We start from the raw sequence: 22,101 nt of genomic DNA, 5'->3' as shown, positions 1-22,101 counted from the left end.
ATTTACTCATTCTATATATAATAAGATATGAATGCAAACACATGCAAACAGATGCAAGATTCGTTCTCATTTTTTTTATTGATGTTCTAATAAAAATTTTTAATTGTTCAATGGGGCACTTTTTATTTCAAAGTATCTTCTATTTATCGCTTATATTCAAAATGCCCTAACTGTCAATTTTCATACAATTTTTACAATTGAAGTAAGAAGTTCAAGCGCTCCGGTCACCAATGACCACCGTGGCGTCAGAGGTGAAACCGTGGCCGGTCATATATGACCAACGTGGCAGTCAAAGTGTTAACGAGCCACTTAACGTATCATTGGTCTCTACAAAAACAACGAACATATATTCCATTGGTTTTCGTAAAAGTAATTGCAACGCAGAACGATGCTTCTTTTGCCGCGTGATGAGCCGCGTTGACTACGTTTGAATCGTGCCGCGAATCATGCACGACTACCTAATCTACCGATCTATACAACCGAGTGTTCTCGACGAGTCTAGATCTTCGGTAGGTTGTCGAATCGGCCTGGTCACGTTTAGTAGGGCATCATTGTTCTGTAAGGAGAAAGCCAAAGGGAGAGTCTCGTAGATCTTTCGTTGACTTTCCTGGTCGGATACGCAGATTCGACACGTGTGTGCCAAAAGAGAAAATGCCATGTGCCTGGTGGCGCATATTCACCGATCCGAGGTCCCGACCCTGACCGCCTAGATTTATCTTTGCGTTCTACTAATTGCTCGATCCGCCTTATGCTAGCTGCATCGTTCGTAGAAGTAGAACTCTCTTTCAATCTTTTAACGCTGGAAACCGTGTCCGCACAATTGGTATTTTATTTTCGCTTCACGCGTTTGCGTACCATTATCGAAGCTTTACCGTGAAATTTCTAGACGAGAAAAAAGATGGTCGTGGCGTTATTACCAGAGATATGCGTATCCTTTTGTACGTTTTTCTCATGGACATGCGAAGAAGAATTGCATTAAGGTTAATATTCGGACAGGTACAGGTACATTCCTAATGGTCGTGAAGAATTCGCGCGAAAGTGCATTCGGTTGGGAACAACGAGAAATTTGTGGTCGATTAGGGCTACCAACGAGAAGCTGTTTTTACTGACAGCGTTGTAACACTCGGCTCCTAATACGGAATCACGATCGCTAGACGTAAATTGCGGTTCGTGTTCCTAATGGTTTCGCTCTTCGCGCGGTTCCAATGGAAATTTTAATGGAGACTTAGTAAGTCCATTTACCTAATAAACGTAATCGTTGCCGACGAGTGCTCGAATAATTCTATTAGACGAAACCTTTTGGCTTCCCAAAGCTCTTGCATCTTATATTTATCTTACTTTCACTTTTTCACGACTAGTTTCCTAACTGAGATAATTTTACTACGAAAATACCTACGTAACTAATATTTAGTTTTTCGAAAACCAAACAATCATTACTAACGGAATAATTTTTAATTCCCAGTATCCTGCGAAAGGATTTCTCTTATCGTTACGTTTTTCAATATAATATTAGGTTGTCGTATTAATAAATTTCGTTTAACCGTAGCGTGTCTTGAAGTGAAAATTCTAGTCAGGATAAAAAACGTTTAGATCGGTACATCTTTTTGCGATTTTATCAGTTTCTTATCGGATATATTGGTTCTGTAGGGAATATAAAAACGTAGTATTTTTACTGTTTTCCTCAATGGAGGTACTCTTATTATGTCCATAAAGGAAAGTGGTTCGTAAATTATGTTTCAGCACGATACATTTTGCAAGAAATAGAACGGGGATATTTTAAGAGCGAAGAGAATAATCAGACTGAAGCTTTGAAAAAATGGAACGAACAAAACGAGCTCGTTGGAAAATGACATTTATTATGCAATAATCTATAGCTACACTAAATATTCTAGCTTACAAATGTAGCGAATAGTTGATTATTCAAATACTTCGATGATTTTTGCGAAGTGCATAGTTGCGATAGATATCGTGACTTTTATATGCACTTAAAGTTTTGTTTCAAATTTTATCAATATAATAGCTGTGTCTTATTAAACAATGAAATTTCAAAACATTTAATATGACGCGCGTAATATAGTTGTAAAAAGTTTCCCTAAGTATTTCGAACATTTCCGTGAGTCACTATACGTAATTGCCATAGCCATCTCTTCTAAATTCCCATAGCTACATAACATTTATTAGTATCTCAAGATTATATACTAGCCGATAAAAAGAACTGTGTCACGTTCATTTACTATACGTATTTCGTAACTATGTAATTCGAAGCATTGGGTCGATTTTTCCGAATCGGTACGCCGCCCCTCCATCGTTGAAAATCGTGAAACCAACTATGGAACCGTCTTCTCACTTTCATCAAGGGGCCTCGAGGAATAGATCTCTCATTCAAGTTTTCTCGGTCGACGCGATTCACCGGCGTGTATCTCGTTAAAAGTGGCCGTTCAACGACACGATTTACGATAATCGATGCCAGCGAGCAATTAACGCCGGCAGCTCTCTTCTTCGGTGTCCTCGTTTGCTCGTAGGAGGACGCTGGCCCGGCTACTTGTGCCTTCTACGATCGACCAGCGGATAAAGAGCCGTTGATTAACGATCAGCAAGCTCGACCCCGGGAAGTGAGCGAACGGGACGATACTCGCCGATGAACCTTGACCTCCGTCGAACCACGACCAATCCTCGAAACCGATCTTCCTGCCTTTTCGCTCCGCGAACCACAGGCTCTTGTAGATAAAGTCACTTTGGAATTGGTATGGTGAAATTATAGCCACTCGGTTTCGATGAATACCAATGCTGATACAGCTTTGTGGTAAATTCCGTCGTTCGATTCTCTTTTGATGGTTTAACACGAAGAATGCCTGATATGAATGAACGTCTGCACGTGATTTATTAATGTTCACGGAGAGGGAAGGCGCTGCAGAGACGGTAGAAGTAGAGAAACTCTGCATAAGCTCGTTTAAAAACGTAGGAATTAGTAAACAGTGAACAAATTACAATGAATTTACTTAACTTGACCGTGGTTGTTAGGTAACTTAGTATAAACGTGGCTCGAACACTGAGTGTGTATACGAATGGAATAATTACGAATAATCAGAATGGCCGAGGATTATAATTATTTACGATAACTATATATTGCCTATTAAGAGAAGATTTGCAATTTGTGATTCTCTTTCTACTTCAACAAGCGTTAAGGACTCGCGTATTGTTTGACTTCAAAGGCAAAAACTATCCACCGTAACTGAAATAAATTAACACGACTGGTGCTGAGGAAAAAGTACTCTTTTCTTACAGAGTTTTCAAATTCCTAATTCGCAGGGTGAACCGAAATTCTTGCGAAAAAAAATTCTTATTTTGAAATCTCTTGAACGATATAACGAAGGAGACTTTTATTCGCTGAATGAAACTTTCGCTTCCACCGACTATTGTCGACTTTACGCTACTATGATCGTGGTTTCGACTGGAAATCGTGTGTACGTACTGGCATTTACTAGTCGCGGGGCCGTGAAGATGGTTTTATCGAGGTGGACAAGTCAAAGGAGGAAGAGATATTGTTCCTTGCGGTACTTTTGATCAACCTACGGTTGCACCGCGTGTTCTCTTGGCGTGCAGACTTCGCCGCAACTATACAACCGCGAATCTGTTATTTATCGGTTGCATAGGACACACGAGCGGGCTTGCAAAACGGCAAGGGACACGTTTGACACGACCGGTTGACCCTGACGACGCCGGCATCGAACCACTGGCTTGTGCTCAGCTTTTTTAATTACCGGCTACCACGAGTTACGCGTCAGCCTCTGTGAAAAACAGATACGTACCTATTACTACGTCCGTTTAAAACGTTTCTCGCGTACACTTTAAAACGCGATAGATATACAGGCGCGTACGATATCTATCCATAAATTATTCCGACTATTATGAAGAAGAAATCGCAATTTTCTGTCAGATGCCTCGGTTAAACACACTGCTTAGGATTCTCTCGATGAATCACCGTTTCCTGCATTTCTGAATTCTCTTCTTTAACTCGCGAAGCAGATCCGATGTTCGAAGATTCCAGTCGAATCGTCGAAGCGGTATTTCGTTGATTAATACGCGAGTGAATCTCGACGTGACAGATCGAGCGACGAGAAGCGAATTTCGTGTGAAATTTGAAATATCTTCTGGTCTTGTGAAATATGTCTTCTGTTTTCGCATAGCGGGTAAACCTGGCGCTGTTTCTCCGATGCCGCGGGAAATCGGCGAAAATTGATGACAAGAAAACTGTGAAATTCACGAGAACGATGTATCGCGACGATGACACGGCCCCGAGACGCAGAAAGACTCGTCCATCCTGACGACATGATTAATTCCCCGACATGGTTCCTCCGGACAGTCCTCGAGGACACCTTAATGCGATAATCCGCGTACCGAGGTACTGTTAACGCGGTTGGATACGTGTCGTATACTTCGACAAGCAAGTTCGCCAGGTTTTTAGGCACGTGAAATCGACGAAGAATGCCATTCCGATAGATGCCAACGTCGAGAGAATATACGGCATTGCTGCATAGTTTCGGCCAGTAAAGAGCTTCTGGATGTATCAATGTTCAACCCTCGCTGTCAAGTGCGTCCTGACTTACGCAATATGTTGAGGTTGACTGATAGAGGAACGAGTGGATGAATTTGTAATAGAAAAATATATTGAAATAAGTATAGGTATAAGTATAAGTATAAGTATAGGTGTATGCCGATCCAGATCCTCACTCTTACAGTGTTACAATACAATAGGAAGAAGAGTATGATAGGGAGCACGTTCATATTTATAACAAAGGACATTTCCAAAAGGTTAACTTTGGTGTGTAGTTCTAGCTGAAGGCTACAAGAAACAGCAATAGAAATCTACTTATAGCTCTTATGTTTCTAGACCTTGTAAGCTAAAACAAAATTTATATTCAGGATATTCACAATAATATGGACCTCTCCTTATTTTTAATTTTTTCACTAAATTCTATTCTCCTCGTAACAGCGGTCTTCAGGTCACGAATATACAAAAGAAAAAGGTGTAGAGTTTTTCTTGAGGTAATTACTTCAACACAATATTTGCAAGAAGAATGCTTTTACGACGCGTCGTTTATAAAAGATGTGCTAAAATAAGAGCTTGCCAAAATATATGTTTGTTAAACGTCTCTGTGCGGAACAGAAGAGTTGATAGGCTTTCGAGCGTCGACGAATTAGAATTAAAGCACTGGTAGAGTTTAAAAATACAAGGAAGGAAAACAGTATTGGTGATACAGTGGAGAAAATATAAAAAATTTTACGACGTTTCAATCGTGATTTAACAATCTAGAAGTTATCTAAAAAATAGGCAATCTAAGTTTTAGTTCGACTATATCATTTGAATAACGGATACCCGTGTGGAATGCGTGATTTCAATTATTCACTAATAAATACTCATTTCCATCTCGTTAGAATTCCATTTACAGACAAGCATAGAAAAAATTTGCGATGATGGTTTATTTTATCGAGATTAGATTATTTTATCGTGATAGTAATCTCGCGACATCAATTTAGCATCGAAGGCTATCCAGTTACAAGAAGAGGTTACGTTCTGTGCTTGTTGTAATTGAAACAGGTTATGCCAAAAAATAAAGCGAAGATTTTTATGACCGTCCACGTTATATCGTACCACGATCTTCGACTTTGTTTCCTGCTTCATTTTAAGTAGTTTACGAGTGTAATAAACCTGTATCGAGTATAATTGGACGAGGAAGACGAAGACGATGGATAAATATCTATCTTCGTAAATGGTTTTCTTTATCCGAAGACAAACTATTTTACTGCAAATGAATATTACGAAACTTATCGATAATTCACCGTAGAGATTGCATTGGTCTTCTTGGCTGAATATTAAATAATATGAAGATGAAAGTGCGATTAACAGTCCGTCGATGCACGAAATGATTAAGAAGTTAATAAACGCAATGCGTTTCAAGTGTTTATCATCGATTGGATATCGTAAGGAACATAGCTTGGTTAAGAATCCCTTACCAATTTTGTCGGGAAACTTGTTTCACGTAGTTGCCTCAACGCAGAACACGAGAAATTATAGCCTAACCATCGGTGAGATAATTCCTTCGAGCTCTACCAATAATCCGTACACGTGTACAACTCATAAGATTATCGCAATTAATATTAAGATCGCATGAATAGCAAAGGAATACCAGTCGTTTTATGGTTTATTGGTCTTGGAGAGATTAAGGTCACGATTGTGACGCCAGAAACAATGGGACACTTACTCAACCAATTGAATTTGAATCCTCATTAAACGGTTAGATAGATGTTAGCGTGGCCTCAAATAAAAACTAGCGGTTCGTTGCCTTCTATTGAAATTTGCGTCTAAGCTGTAATTAATTTGTGCAAATGGTAATGGGATCGGAGAACTCTGCGCACAATAATGTTACTTCGTTTGTCATGTGCGTCTACGAAGTAGCCTGATGGAAAATAAGTTGTGCATAATACGTGTGCACATGAAATATTAGGGTCGCATGGTTACATTATTGCTGGTTTGGTAAGCTCGAGGGGTTCGGTCATAAGGTGAAACTTGCATGCGACCTTCTGCCACGATCTCGAGGTCATAAAGTAAACTACTCATTGTCCAGGACAACTATACTATTCGAAGTAATGAATTTCAAATTTGAAAGCTTTCTTTACTTTTCGCGCGTGTAAAATATTGTGTGTAAAAAAATTGGATCGATACCTAAACGACGTCTGAGAATTTCTTTAATTCGTTAATAATTAAGATTATGACAAATACTTAAAAGATGTGACGCGTATCAGCTAAATGCACGGCAAGGAACAGTGACATCCGTGCGGACGGAAGGAAATTACAGTGCTTAGGAATAGAATCATTTTGCTGCAACGTGTATCGAATATAAAGCGCGATACACAAAGAATACTAACAATTGAACAAAATTACTGTATATAATAACGTCTGCGTGGGTACACATGTATATATAAGATGTATGTCACACCTGCTTTTTGTGATAATTTTATTAATCACGTTGAAAGGCATCAAATTTTCATTGCCATTCAAACACGAATGGTAACATATCTTTTAAAATCTGAATAGAACTTGGAGATTCCAGGAATTAGCAGGTCATTCTCAAGCTTGATGACTTTGTTACTTGTATTTTTTTCGTACCGTCCTTTGTCTTTCCACGTATTCTTTTTTTCCTTAAAATTCCTTTCATTCACGTCTTTGTGCTTCCCTTTTATTTCTGCCATAACTCCTCTCCTTATGAGGTCTTTTTTAGTTATTGTAACTTCTTGTTCTCGTATTCTCAGGTGCCAGACTTTTTTTCCTTCGTCCTTCGTACACGCGATGCGCGCTAATCATCGCGGATGCTGTATCATCTGAACTTTTTGATACGAAGCAGTGAACTTTAATGAGATACCGTGCAACGGGCACGGTCCTTACGTGGGTCGGCAATCGTGAAGGTATTCCATTACTATTCATAGCTTACGATCACTGGGCAAGATATTCGGCGACGAATCACGACTTCTCGACTAGCGAATACCTAGCTATCGAATCCACTCGTACTTTTATGCATGCAGCGCATGCCTATTTTAAATTCCTCTTTTTAATCAAGTATATCTTATAATAACCGAAGAATAAAATCATCGTCTAAACTTTTTAGATTTATACATTTGATGGAATTTTTCTTCTTTTTAGGCAAAAGTAAGTTACAAGTGTGTTGGACGTTTCTCTAAAAATGCATAAATTTTACGACCTTTTTAAACATGAAAAATAGTATCTTTTAAAATTTGAATAGTTTTGAATATCGATAATTATACCGCTGATGTTTATATAAATTTACACGTTTATGAATACACCCAGTAAAATGAAATCTAAATAGAAATTCGTTTTATCGTTCAACTGTTATAATGTTTATTTTATTTTGGATATTCTATATATCCTTGTACATATTCTGTAAATGTTTGCTCATTTAAATTTCCCATAAACGCGTAAACATTGTTAGCCCACTTATATAATTAATAAGAGAATTTTTATGAAAAGTTTAACGATTAGTACAAGTTTTAGAAAAGTAGGTTTCGTAGATAGCAATAATTTAGCCGATATCATCATACGAGTGAATAATAGCGCGGTAATTTTTTTCGCGCTTTCGTATCTTGTGCGCGCATCGAAATCTCCGGTTGATAGCGTTGCAGTGTAGCGATTTCGCACTGTCTTGTCGCGATTCTGGCGAGCCTAGAAAATCGAGATCGATGAAGACCGTTGCTATGGCTCTCCAGAGGTCGTAGAGATTTCATCGGATGATACACTGAATATATTACATCTCACTCTTTTTTTCTCTTTGCTTTGGATTAAAGAAATGTAAATTCTAGCGAGCCTGCTGTGATCGAAAATTTAGTTTTATGTCACTCTGATACTTCGAGCGAGAGCCTTTTTAGAATATCGGTGTAATCTGCTTTAAACAATTTTTTTCTTTGAACCTTTTAATTTTTGGACACGTAGAAACAGAAATTCTCCTCCGATTCATTTTAACGCTACAATATTTTCTTTTTTACCGTTACGTCTTCATCGTGTCAATATTCACATTTGGTGACGTATATTGTAGTTATCCATAATCGTACATGCTTTTACATTTAAGTTGTTAGTCCACATCTTTATGGACAAGATTCGATAAAGATAATATTCAAGGTGACGTGTAACGAGGTTTTAAGTATAACGCATTATACAGTTGCTGGGCGATCGAACACGTTGAAATCAGAAATACAAGGTGTGTGGTTAACCGCTATGAGAGCAAATTCCTCATTAATTTTCCTCTGAAACACGGGCCACACGTAAAACATTTTAAATTGCAAATTAACCCAATTAGTCAGGTCAACTACCCTTTGATTATATCGACTTAACTATACGTTTCACGGTGCCGCGTCATGCGGATCGAATATTCCGAGTACGATAACGAGATTATCTGTCAGTTTCGCCATTCCTCGTGCTGCAGCTTCAATTTTCATTCGCCCTTGAACAATCTGACTTTTTTTAAAAAGCAATCTCGTTTTCCTTGTTTCAGCAAATAACGTGTACCATTGAAATTGTAGCGTGTTGCACGCGTGTAGTTGTTTGCTGCAGCAGCAAAGTCATGCAGAAGTACGTGGTCCGAGAACCATTTGCATGAACAGCTAGGGCAATCATTTCTGATGACACGGTTCAATTGAAAACGGTACGTGCATGCAACTGCTCGATCGCGGAAAAGGAGAAGACACAGCTGAATGGAATTACGAAGAGGACAGCTACAAACAGGGAAACGAAACGCAGGAGTGTCTCGACTATGAAACAAATTATTACCAACAGATTGAATTATAGGACTTGTAACATTTCTCCAAGCACGTTATATCTCCGTGGCGCGAATTTGAACTATACTTTTCCATCTATTTACATAATATCCTCTATAAAATATCTACCGTAAAAGTTGTAACTCGCAGGTTCCATGCTTTCTGTGTATGCAAATCGAGAATCCGGTTGCTCGCGGGTTCAAGGGTTAAAACAATGATACTTGAAATAGTATCGCGCGTCAGAGAAAAATCTTCCGCTCGGCTAAATCGCGTTTCAGCGCTTGTTTGTCCGGTGTAAGGTCGTTAAACAGTCAGATAGACTGTCTGTTTTACGCGAATGGCAGGCATTTGCAATCGGCTACCAAAATGCAACTTGCTCGTATTTAATTATAATAAAAGGGATTATGCGTATTAAAAACCGAAATTCGAGAAGATACAACCAGAAATCGAGGTGAAATTCCGTTTGACAGTTATACATTTATGTTAATTTACATGTAGCGTGTTTCTGAAATCGTCGCCATTTGGAAACGGTACTTTCAGAATCGTTTTCTCGGCACTGCGAAGAAAGACGTGGCCGTCTGGAAGGGATAAATATCGCAGGATTCGTCATCGATCGAGTACCAAAGGACCTTTGAAAGGACCGATTCTGCCGACCGCAGCAGAAATGGACCATCGCGAAACGTACACGTGTGTGGTACCGTTGGGTGCACTCGATTCTTACGGATAATCATACTGGCGGGAAATCGACAATGTTCTGATACGCATCATCGAAAAGATACTGCACATTCAGTCGGATTATTTCCAGACTGAAGGTTTCATATTGGACTCGACCGACTCGAATTGCGAGAAAAGCATCGACGTGTATACGGAGTTGATTGCGTTCATTAGAAAATAACCATACGGCGCGAGGATTAAAGCGGCTTACCGTGAATATCATTCACGCAGATGTGAAGATCCTCCCGGAAGGTAGGGAGGCCGTGGTTGCACTGGCAGGTGCAGGTGTTGTTGAGAGGAACGAGTCCTGCGGTCGAAGGACTACGTGTGTAAGGGCTGGCTGTTCCGCTGCTGAGCACCGTACAAGCCTCCGTGCAGGAACCTAAACAATCGTGTTCGTAATTTTTAATTTTTAATCTGCGAGTAGATACTCGTTCCTTTTTTATATTGCCATGTTTTATGGTCTATAGTTACAAGAGAAAGAGAGAGAGAGAGAGAGAGAGAGATGCAAAAGAGGAAAATGCGCATAGCTCGTTAACTAATTTAGTTTGCAATTTACTACAGTGAGATGCAAGGAAGTTCCTATTGCAGATCACATTTTGTCACACTTAGGTAATAACATAATATTCCTCTATTAGACGCGATAATCATCTGGAGTTTGATTTCTTTCGACTCAAGGATCTTTCAGTTAACAAATGCTTCGAAATCAACTTACGTAGACACGAAGGTTACGTGAGAAGGAATACAGGTTTAAGAAACGAACTGAGAATGTTGGGAATACATTATTAATCTTGAATGTACGGTATTGTGGAAAAATGTTAGATTATCTACGTTATTGGCTTTAGCGTGGCATATAAATATACTTCTATCTCATCGTCCTCGAGATTTCGGTTCTTTCCGAGTGATCTTTCGGGAAAGCAGGAAGAACACCACGTAACTGTACTTTTACGCGCTATTACTTAAGTAGTAATGATCGTAGATAAATTTCCACGGGGGAGAACTTCATCCGTGGTCGTACGGACGGAGCACGACATATAATCTGGCCAGGTGAAATACAGCTGTCAAATCGTTACATTGTAATTTCATGGCTAATTTGTTACGAGCTTTTTTCCCTAGCGCCCCTTGTGCTTCACGGTCCCGCGCGAAACGTGCACGTTCCTCTTTTCCGTTGTTTTTAATATCAAATCCCGTACGATTTCTCCAACCCTGCAAATCACGGTTACGCAATTTACGGTTTCGCTCTTCCGCGAACAAGAATCGTGGCTTTATTCGAAACGTCACCAAGCCCTCAGCTTCCATCTCTGATTATTCGAGTCAAGAGGATAAGAATAAGAAAAAGCATTTGTAATTGCATTTAATGCTCGGCTTACCTTCCAACGTGAAAATGTCTCCATCGGAGTGCCTGATGACCGAAAGCTCTTGACAACGAACAATCTCGAGAACGTTCAAGCAGCCCGCGAGGACGAGGACTAGAAGAAGCATCTTCTCCTCTGCATTCTGAAACAAAGTGGAGCGAATTACTGTACCTTTTTTCCAAGCTAAACGTCCATGAGGAAGAACGACGAAGGAACGTCTGTTGTTTGCCTTCGGTCATGAATAAATCAACCAGTTTTTTCTTTGATTTTTCTTTCATTCTAAAACATTTTCGTGTTTCCGTAGTTCCTCATTCTGTATTTCCATATCTGTATTCATGACTATTCAAAATGCAGTCTACAAAAATAGACTTATCACGAGATAAATTTCGTTTACGTCTTTTATTTATCATCATTTTGCTACTACGTTTTACTTGACTGAGAAATTCAGTAGCATTTAAATGCGAACTCCCGTGTGACTTTGATGTCTACGATGCTTTACAACCATATGCAAAATTATTATCAGTACTATCGCGTCTTTATCGTTACGAAATCGAGGCAGACGATTGAGACACGAAGATGCGAGAAGGAATCACGAGTGAGGAAAATGAGAAATTGATTTTTCATCGTGGTTAGGGGAATCGTTCGGGGCCAAACTTCCGTTCGAGCAAGGACTATGGCGGTTAGTAAAAAACGACGAGGAAGTTTCGATGAAGGTATTCCAACCGCTTCTTTCGCGTTTCCCATCGTCCGAACTTATCTCACGCGTGCCATCGGCTCGATTGTGCATAACGTGGGCACACGTTGCGTTGATGTTGATGCGCCGCTCGCGACATGCATCGAACGTGTAATTTATGCCTGTTTCGTGTGCCCGTAGTTTACCGTAAACGCGCGTACGCCGGGATACGATTCCAGCTTGTAGGAAGATTCTTCTTTGGCATTTTTTTCCCAGCACGGAAGCAACATGCCTCGCTGGACAAGATGCTAAGAACGGTAATTTCGCGTTCGAGAAGCCTCGCCATACGAATACTATTATTGCAGAATGGAACAGCGATGCTTTCGTAATGAATCTGCAATGAAAGACACCGATGCGTCATCTGAATGTAAAAGTGGAAACGTTGGTGGGCAGGTTACTGGAAAGAGATAGAAGAAACGATTAAACGAGTATTTAACGAGTCTTCCGACTTAATTTTCTATATTTAGTACGAGTAACGTCATTGTGATTCTTTTGTGCTCCAACTTCCGTTTATATCGAGCCAAAAACGTCTTTGTACAATGTAGCGAACCTTAAATTTGTCACAGATGATCACGAGCGATATTTTGTCGCAACCAAACCGTTGACAGTGGATGACTTAAATACGCGAGGAATATTCTGTTAAATTTCTTTATTGAGGACATTTATATGTAAATAGTGGTGGACGGTTGAGTGTGGCAAAAGTGACAAACCAATCAACGAACAGAGAAAAATCTCGCGCAAGATATACGCAAACAACGTTCGGTCGCTATAAAACTTTTAAGACTGATTAATTACCGCTATTAATTTTAGTCAACAGAGGCGGCCGCGCATTTATTTCAACCTTCTAATTACTTTAATTTCACGGTTACGCCTTTGACGTTATATAACCCACGACAAATCCTTGAATTATCCTGTAATTAATTATCCGGTCCCGGTCAAAAATGTGGACGTTTAAAATTATTATTTAAGATTAGATAGAAATTTTATCAACGTTTCATTAGAAACGCGTGCGAAATTTATACATCTTTAATAACGGTCTTTCGTTTAAGAAGGACTTTTAACGTTTTAACGTAAGATGGGAACGAAAAATCATATACGTACACCGACATCAACTTTTTTCAATGTGTTTAATTTCAAACTGGAAACACTTTCTAACGTTAGAAAAGTACAATTGGATCAAGTACGTGCGAAACAATGCGATAGAGCAATCTCATATCTTTCGAATTATAGTTTCTAGTAAAATTTCTATAAAAACATAGATTTTATCTTTACTCTTGAATTCTTGTGTCATATCATTCTCGCAATTTAACACGGTTGGGAAAATTGTAGGGGAGTTAAACGGTATGATTACACGATAAAGAAAGAAAAAGAAACAGATGTTTAATAGAATCCCAGATGGTCGATGAAGGCACGCGTTCGATCACGTCCGGAAATATTAGCACATCCTTTAAAGTTTTCTTACGTCTGTTAAAGTGCCTTTTTTCGGCCTGTTGATGTCTATCGCGATCACATCTAAATACTTTCCGGCGAGACTTAGGATTACAGAGAACCAAGCTCGTCGGATATTCGACGTTAGTTTAGAGAAATGCGTACCTTGCTTCTTCCGATTAATTGCTCTCTCCCCTTTTAATTGCTTTTAGAATGAATAGCTTCTCTCGCGAAGTCCGTAGTACCGGTTATTCAGGGATTCTTTTTAGTCCTTTTTCTTGTTCCGCTCAAAATTTACGACGCGATACCTTCTTCTTTATGATTCTGTTGATTTCCCCGATAGCTGGCCCGTGCTCGTGTTCGGATTGACTAGCGAAGACTCCGGTTTGTCTTATTTGGATAGAGATATTATTACACATACATATGTATATGTATACGTAGCATGTGTTTACAGAGACTTTTTGTATATTTTATGGAAGAATTATTTTTATTAAAATACACCGTAGTTTTATGTAAATTTATTAACGCATAAAGTAATAATAAAGTGAGATGATAATAAAGTAATAATTATTTTCTCTCTTGTTAATTCCAGCAACCATCCAAGATAGTGGATTTTGAAGTGTCAATAAACGACGAGCGTTGGTGGTTGCTGAATGATTATTTCTTGATGTCTAGAACTATTTCATTAAATTTTCATCGATAACGTTCATTATTTTGCTCTACTGTGTTACCCTGTGCAATGCTGTTACAAGTCCGAAGAACGTGTTATCTAAAAGTCTATTTCTCTGTTCTATTAAGACTCTATACATAGACTTTGATTGGCTCTCGTATCGAAGTATGACTGGTGAAAATTACGAGGTTTATGACAGCGTATTTCCTATTGAGATACGGAAAAGGTGAAAATATGAAAGCCCCAACAATATACGCTGTCTAAATTCATCGAATCATTACTAATTCTCATCCAATCTGTCTGTTAGTACCCGGATGCTGGAAAAGTTAAAATATATCTTTCAAAAATAGTAATCGTCGCTGACAGTGCCAGAAACCTGGCCTAACGGCAAACTCTAACAGAATACATTAATTTTGCAGTGAAAATTGATGAATTCTTATTTTAATGGAAATATTTTGATATTTACGATTAGTATAAGACTAACTGCACGTATCTTACTATATAAGATTATTGTAACAAAAACGAAATTTTAACAAAGATTCTTATTACAGGGTGGACGAGAATTTTCGTAAGTAATTATAACTTTTGCGATTGGATAAACTATAATATTTGTGATAATAAACCGGTTTCGAATGAATTAAAAATATTACCGTGAATGCTATATATTAACCCTTAGAAATCGAGTAGCAACATCATGGTGATACGTTATGGCCTTAAAATTTTATCAAGCATCCGGAAAGGGAAGATATTTTCCCATCGTATATATATGTACACACAATGTTTTTGATTGGTCTCGGTTGAAAATATGAATTGCCAACGCGAGGGCCATTACAGTGAAATACGTTTCAGCTTAAACCCAGAGTTACGCAGATGGCCGGTGGGTCACAAGGTATTATTTTATGCACCGGGAAAATTTATAGTCGACAGATCGCATTTTACGTATCGAGAGGTAGTTAACGTAATATTTTTTATCGTCGACGAACGAATCTTAACTGACGCGTGTTAAGCTTCCATCGCACGCACGTGTTGAAAACCTATCTGCCAATCATGAAAAAAGAGAACATGGAATTAGCATAGCTCGATAAAAATGAAATTTATTGGATTTTTATCTGTCGTTCGACACAGATGGGTATCGTATGTGAAATTTAATTAATTTTTTCGTATATATTCGAGATCGAAAAAAAAGACCGATGTTTGCTTCATCAGGCACGATGTTTGATGAGATAATTAATCAACTTAACGAGCTTCGTCTTAGAACATAATCGCTCGTAACTTGTACGTTTCTGTTTGATTCGAATAATACGTTTTATCATCGATTGTCGATCAAATAACGAGTTAGACTATTCGTAAAAAATGAAATGTGCGTTATTGTATTAGAAAAATAAAAATATAAATAAAGTTGTAAATTTCACAAACGTACAGAGGAGTATGAAATAAAGGAAACGTTTCAGTCACAGAGCCAATATTATTATCTCCAATGTTTGAATCTAAACCAAACCATGAAATTTTCAAGTGTTCGATATTACACACAACGATGAAGCGAATCACGGCATGTGGTATTTTATAACTAGCTACGTAAAAAATGAATAACCCAAGAGGAGATATTATTTGGAGTAATGTTTATTCGATGCAGCGGAGCACCAGTTATTCGAAAATAATTATTCGTTAACCATTACTCGCGTAAAATGCAAATTTTCTTTTCGTATTGACATAGTTGGCAACGTCGGCCGGAAAAAAGTAAATTCGAGGGTGTTCGATTTAATACCTATACAGTTCAACGCTTCGTATAATTAATTTCAACAGACAAGTTACGCTTCCCATGATTTTCGGCGAAACGATCATTTTCATCTTTTTTCCTACGCGAGTCTTTTCAAGTGCCCGAGGCGTTCGAGGGATGTTCGATCGATAATAATCACTAATCAATAATCACTAATAATCACTATCGAATTACATAAAAAATAAAGAAACCCACTTTCTTATCATTTCCAGGTTCTTATCGGTTAACGTGTTAGTTGGTATTTCGCATAATTTACGGTATAATGTTTGATGAATGCATCGCACGAAGAATGGCAATTTCACACGCGTTTCACCAAGTGTATTTGCACGCACTTAATCGTCAGTGGTCGAAACAAGAATGTCGTTGCCACGAATTGTCGAAACATTTACCACGCTGTTCTAATCCGTCGAATTTAAATGGATACTTTAATGCAGCTAGAGGAAAACTATCGCTTTTGTTTTATGGACTCTGCGTGGTTGATTATTTGTTAAAATTAAATCACATTGTGATTTATGATTTCCATAATTCGAATGGAAGAATGATTAATCGTCTAAATCGTCGACGAATCGAAATTTGTCTAACGTGATTAATAAACTGTGGATATTTACAGGAAAGTATGTGATATATTTATAGGAAATATAAACGTATAGAAATGTATAGAATGTACAGTGTGGGTAAAAAATATCCTTTTAACTGAAGGTAATTTACCTACGAATCAGAAATGAAAATTGTACACTGATCTAGATTCCAAGATCCGGATTCTTGCGTGGATAAAAATTAGATTTGCATAAAAATACCGTAATCAAGTCGGTAAAAATTTCTTCAGCGTTCAAATTGTGCCGTGAAATTTCTGCTCTTGAAACGTCGATTCTTGAATCACCTCTAAAGAATTACCTCGGGAACATACGAACATAAAATTATATTTACTTGTCTCTTCTTGGTAACCAGCTCACGAATTACGAACGTCCTGGTTTCTTCGCCACTAATAGCAGCCATTAATCACGTTCCCGGCAGTGTTTCGCTTGTATCCGATTCACAGATACCGAAGAACTTGCGATACGTTTCTGGCTCGTGTCGCTGTTATGCAACAGAATTAATTTCTTCTGGGATCATTTTATGAACGGTCGTGCCAGTCTTTTAATAGATTGTATAATACTTGTGAAATATTTTCATACTTTCATGTTTGTAAATATTTAGAAAGAACGTTGAGAAACGCTGCTATACGATTCATATAGTTTAATAGAACGACGACACCTAAATATCTATACTTGAGGAAACGTAAACGTAAAATAATATCGTATGGATCAGAATCACCTGAGTTTTCATCATGCGTGGCAATTCATTGCGATATTAATTCTTTCAACAAATCTACAACCGTGAGATTGGGAGAAATTATCAGAAGATCGAATGATATCTTAAAGGGGAACCGCAATCGAGCTGTCCGTGCATGTAAATGGTCAACAGTTCGAGTTAAGAATCGGAATGCGTGCAATTAGCCTGCATTTTCATGGACACGCGTCGCCCGATTGTAATCGACCACGTTCGCCCAGATGCGTGCAACATTTCCGCCTTATAACTTGGGATTATGCGAAGGGAATGGGTCGCGAATGAGCATGGATGAAGAGCAGATCGCAGTACGAGATCGTACGTGACCGATTACCCACTGCAATGTCGCGTTCTGTATCAAGGTGCATGCCACGAGAGATTGCATCTTCCTCACGAATCGCCTGGCGATACGAAATTTATCTATCGTTTCGAATCTGTCAACTATCCGTTTCGAATCTGTCGAGTATCCGCTTCGCCTGTTCACTCTGATCTCGATGATTTTTCTTTGAGTAAAGGAGAGATTTGACAAACGGAACTCTGATGCCTTAGACGTGACGTGTCAATTTCACGGGCCTCGAAGCTACGAGAGATCATTGACTTTCAACGTACAGAAAAGTTACGACGTGGATGTAAAATTGTAAAATTCAGATTGACTTTTCAGACGAAAGTTTCGTTCAAGTAACTTGAAAGTATATATCGATGTACTTGTAATTCGTTTGATTCGGAGTATCCCTCCAGTTTCGAGCAAAGTCCAGATTCTTCCAGCTGTTTCTTCTATTTAACGCAACGATTTTGTTGTTCCACTTTCGCGTTTTCGGTATTTTAGGTATCCATTATTCTCCATTAGAAAAGGCAGCAGATCTAAAGCTAGTTAACTTGAATTTAAATCAATCGAAACGAAGTACTTTGAGGTATCTGAACGAAATTATAAAAATTGCTACAAGTATCGGCGAATGCAGTAATCAGAAATTTTGAAACGCAATTAGTCCGATTTCTGTGAAAAATTGTTTAATACAGAGTCAATGTATTTTAGACAGTATATGGAAATCGTGAAATTGGTGTTTACTTATAAACGAAATCCCATTAGTTACGAGTCTACTTAAAAACAGAATACAGTAGGTATAGAAACTTAAGAAGTCAATCGGTGTAGCTACTCGGCGATTTAATCTACTACCGTGCTGTATCTTAGCTTGTAACTATATGTATTTCCATATTTCGTAGATTGGTATAGATTTTACATATCCATATATGGCGTTTACAGCGAACAGAGAGTCGAAATAAATTTAACGACCAAAAATCCATTGACATGCGTGTTACTATTTATGTCCGGTAAACGAGAAAAAAGGCAAATTAACCATTAAGAGATCCTAAAATATGTTAAAAGAGATGTCGCCTGAAGTATCAGTGCCCTTTCGTAACGTTATATCGAAATTTTGTCATACGTGTAGCATCGTCCTCGCGTTGTCAGTGATTAAAAATCTCAACACCATTTGTCACGTTGGTCGATGTTGGAAAGAAACGTTCCGTGTACGTCTTATAGTTAAGAAAAAGAGAGAAATTAGAATTCCGCGCGTCACGCTTTTAAATCGTCGCTTTGATCGAGAAGAAATCATCGATTCAAGATTGTAGCTACGTGAAAAAAAGGCTACTACAGTGTGAATCGACACGTTCTGCATTTCTCGTTTAACATCTGTCTGATGAAGAAGACGTTATTAACAGAGGTTCGACGCGTAATCGATAACACGTCTGGTGTGAATGGAAAGAAGCTGGCGTCGATTAGCTTTTATTTATGTCGTTAACAGCGAGTAATCAATTCTTAAAAATTCTAAATATAAATTCTTTTATATGTTATGAAAAAAAATTCCACGCATACGAAAGCAACGAGACGAAGAAAAATATCGCAACAATACATTTGTAAGTTCAATTTTTCCTAAGCGAATTACATGTAATTTTAGATTTCATCGATCTTAGCGAAAAGAATATCACACCTAACTTGATTACTTTCTAGCTACAATTTGTCACGTTGAGGAATATTATTCTTTTTATTAATCGCCAACAAGTACGTCGATACTTTCACATGCTGGAATTTTTTAACCAATTCGAAAAAGAATATCCGAGAACAATTATTTCCTTTCTTTATCTACTAAACAGTCTTGGCAAATTTTGATTATTAACCTTATCCTTTCATTTCGTTGGAAAACAAACTAAAGTCATTGCGGAACCTTGATAATTAGACCGAACTGAAACATATGCACTTGACATATTCTATTTTCTCCAGCACAAATAAAAACAAAAAAATCTTCGTTTTTTATTTCCTAGCCTTCCACTACGTTGCATTCTTCATCGTCCCTTCAATAAAATTATCCACAAAGTCGATTGTCAGTTCATTGCAGTACGATCGACAAATTTGATATAATTTAAAAAAAAAATCAAATGACTGGCGATAGTTACATACAGAGCAGCGAAGTGGCCTTGAAATGTACGTAAAGATGAATTCGATTAATTACTAAGAGAGCGGTGGGTTTGCCGATTGAGATAAAACGCGTGCTTTGCCCGATAGGTAGGAAATTGAGAGAGCACCATAAACGACAAACATGTCATTTCTGGTTACGAGAATGAAGGAATAATCATCGGTCGGCTTATAATTAGCTCGTAACTCTGCGTCTCTTGTTGTCGCTTCCATCTTTGCAAACGATCGCCGATCCGTTTTCCTCGATCTTATGGACGATCTTTCATTAAGTGGAAATTAAAGACGATTCTTATCATGGGACTTAATTACGTCGCCGTTGCTCTCCCTATAATAATTCTCTGGGTATGGGTTTATTAACCGCGCCTAAAGTGGTCGCACATTGACGTTTTATACGAAATAAGACCTAAACAGTTAGATTTATTAGCTGTGAAAATGAATTACACCATCCTCTCGATGTAATTTTGTTAAATTTATAATCAGTCGGCGGTGGATATTTATGTATTTCTGAGGAATTTCAAGATGCGGAAAGTGGAGAAACTGTTCGTATCAAATTCAACTTTAATTTAACTAGTTTAGTAAGAAGTTCTTCAGTGAAGAAACTATAGATCTATGATAAATTAACATACGGCTAGCATTTATTTTTAATCGAATTGATCAAACAGTTGAATTATTATGAAATTTATATTTATTTTGTAAACAAGTAAATAACAAAGTTCTTTAAGAGCTATCGTAATTTGTATTTATTTTGTAAACAAGTAAATAACAAAATTCTTTAAGAGCTATCGCAACTCTTAATCTAAACGCAACTAATATTACGAAAACTAGAATTGCCGGCACTTGATGTAGATAAATGATAAAAGGATAAAATGTGCCTATTTTCTAATTAAATTTAGCAAATATATTACAAATGTTTCGTAATATCGAAATATGATATATTATATGTAATGCAATCTAGCCGTAAAGACGTTTTATCAGATCAATAAATTAGCTGTCGAGCGTTGAAAGATTATACTTACGATCAAGGTTTCTTCAATGGATGTTTTCAAAATCATCTTTACTTTATTATTTTCTATTTTACGTCGTTATCCGTTAGATACCTCTTTCAGATTTACACGAATCTACAGTTGTAATTCAGCTTAGCGGCGACTGTAATTAAGAGAATTTTATGCGTACAGGACACGACCTATTTGTTTTTTCACGTGTATCGATATTAGCGATGTATCATTCTCAAATTATCAGGGATAAACTAACTTTCACAATTTTAACGATATAATAAAAATGACAGCGCTCGATGAGTGGAATTGTAATATTTTTCAGGATTTTAATATTTCACAGATATCGATCTATTCGTACGATTAAGAGTTTCTAACTGTGCTGTTTCTTTAATTATGCCATTAGTATAGCTTCCTTGTCTTTCTTTTCGGCAAAATGTAATCGCTATTCTACAGAATGGAATTCCGCTAACTTGTTTAAGGTTTTTGTCGCCCCATTAATGCACCAACGTTTCGTTCAGGCAGCGCGTATTGCAATATTATTAAAATACCGCTTCGCGGGAGTTTCTTAATCCTTGGACCGTTAGTTTTTCCGACGAGCATACTCTTCTGATTATTTTCCAGCCATCATGTTCAATAATAATGTAAAATTACGCGGATCGTTTCATCCATGCTGGACCAGGTTATTTGCTTCGTTCGAACCACCGTTTTACGTAATTTTCCAATCTTAAAAAGGGTAACTTGCGTCGTCCTTACGTTCACGAATGATTGACAATTTCACTGCGAAAGCGAATAGGTACGAGCGTATGTTCCTCAAAAATTAGGCACGTCCAGGAAACGGTACATCGAATTTGTTTAGTTCGAGAAATTTTCTAGATTTCCTCAAGCTGTTTTTAGTATTTTAAACAATTTATGTTTAGAATATTTATTTATGGTCTTCTGAAATCGACTATTTTGTTATTTTCACCACTTTTTCGTTCAACTCAATTTCCAGTAATCCAGAGTCGATTGCTTAAACTGTGATATTTTAAACAGTATACGTTATAATCATCGCTTCTTATAAATAGCGCATTTCAACAAGATATTTTGGTACTTTTAAGTATCATGTACATGTCATAATCGTAATTGTAATTCCTTATAAATGATGTGGCAAGATACGAGATTAAAAAATTTCAATGTTTATAGTTTCATTATTATGCCAAGCGATGTTACTGTCAGCCAAACATTATGTCGCTTTTGTGTATATCTTAGAATTTACGGCGGGATTAAAAATAGCTTTATGGCTCGTGATCGATTCGTCGTCTAATATTGA

The 22,101-nt window shown here is 37.7% G+C and overlaps 1 protein-coding gene across 4 annotated transcripts in view; it reads right to left on the bottom strand.

Annotated features, from left to right (window-relative positions):
- Window positions 1-22,101, bottom strand: part of LOC122570993 — a 78,140-nt gene that overhangs the window by 10,742 nt on the left and 45,297 nt on the right. For all 4 annotated transcript variants that reach the window (XM_043734105.1, XM_043734108.1, XM_043734106.1 and 1 more), the window contains 2 exons: window positions 11,409-11,535; window positions 10,250-10,420 (listed from right to left, as the gene is read on the bottom strand). In XM_043734105.1, the coding sequence (XP_043590040.1) occupies window positions 10,250-10,420; window positions 11,409-11,535 (298 nt within the window). The remainder of the gene's footprint in view (window positions 1-10,249; window positions 10,421-11,408; window positions 11,536-22,101) is intronic.

Source organism: Bombus pyrosoma, linkage group LG9, assembly GCF_014825855.1.
Source record: "Bombus pyrosoma isolate SC7728 linkage group LG9, ASM1482585v1, whole genome shotgun sequence".
In the NCBI taxonomy this organism is placed as follows: Eukaryota; Metazoa; Arthropoda; class Insecta; order Hymenoptera; family Apidae; genus Bombus; species Bombus pyrosoma.
The sequence above is the reverse complement of the archived record's forward strand: the minus strand, read 5'-3'. Positions and strand labels throughout refer to the sequence as shown.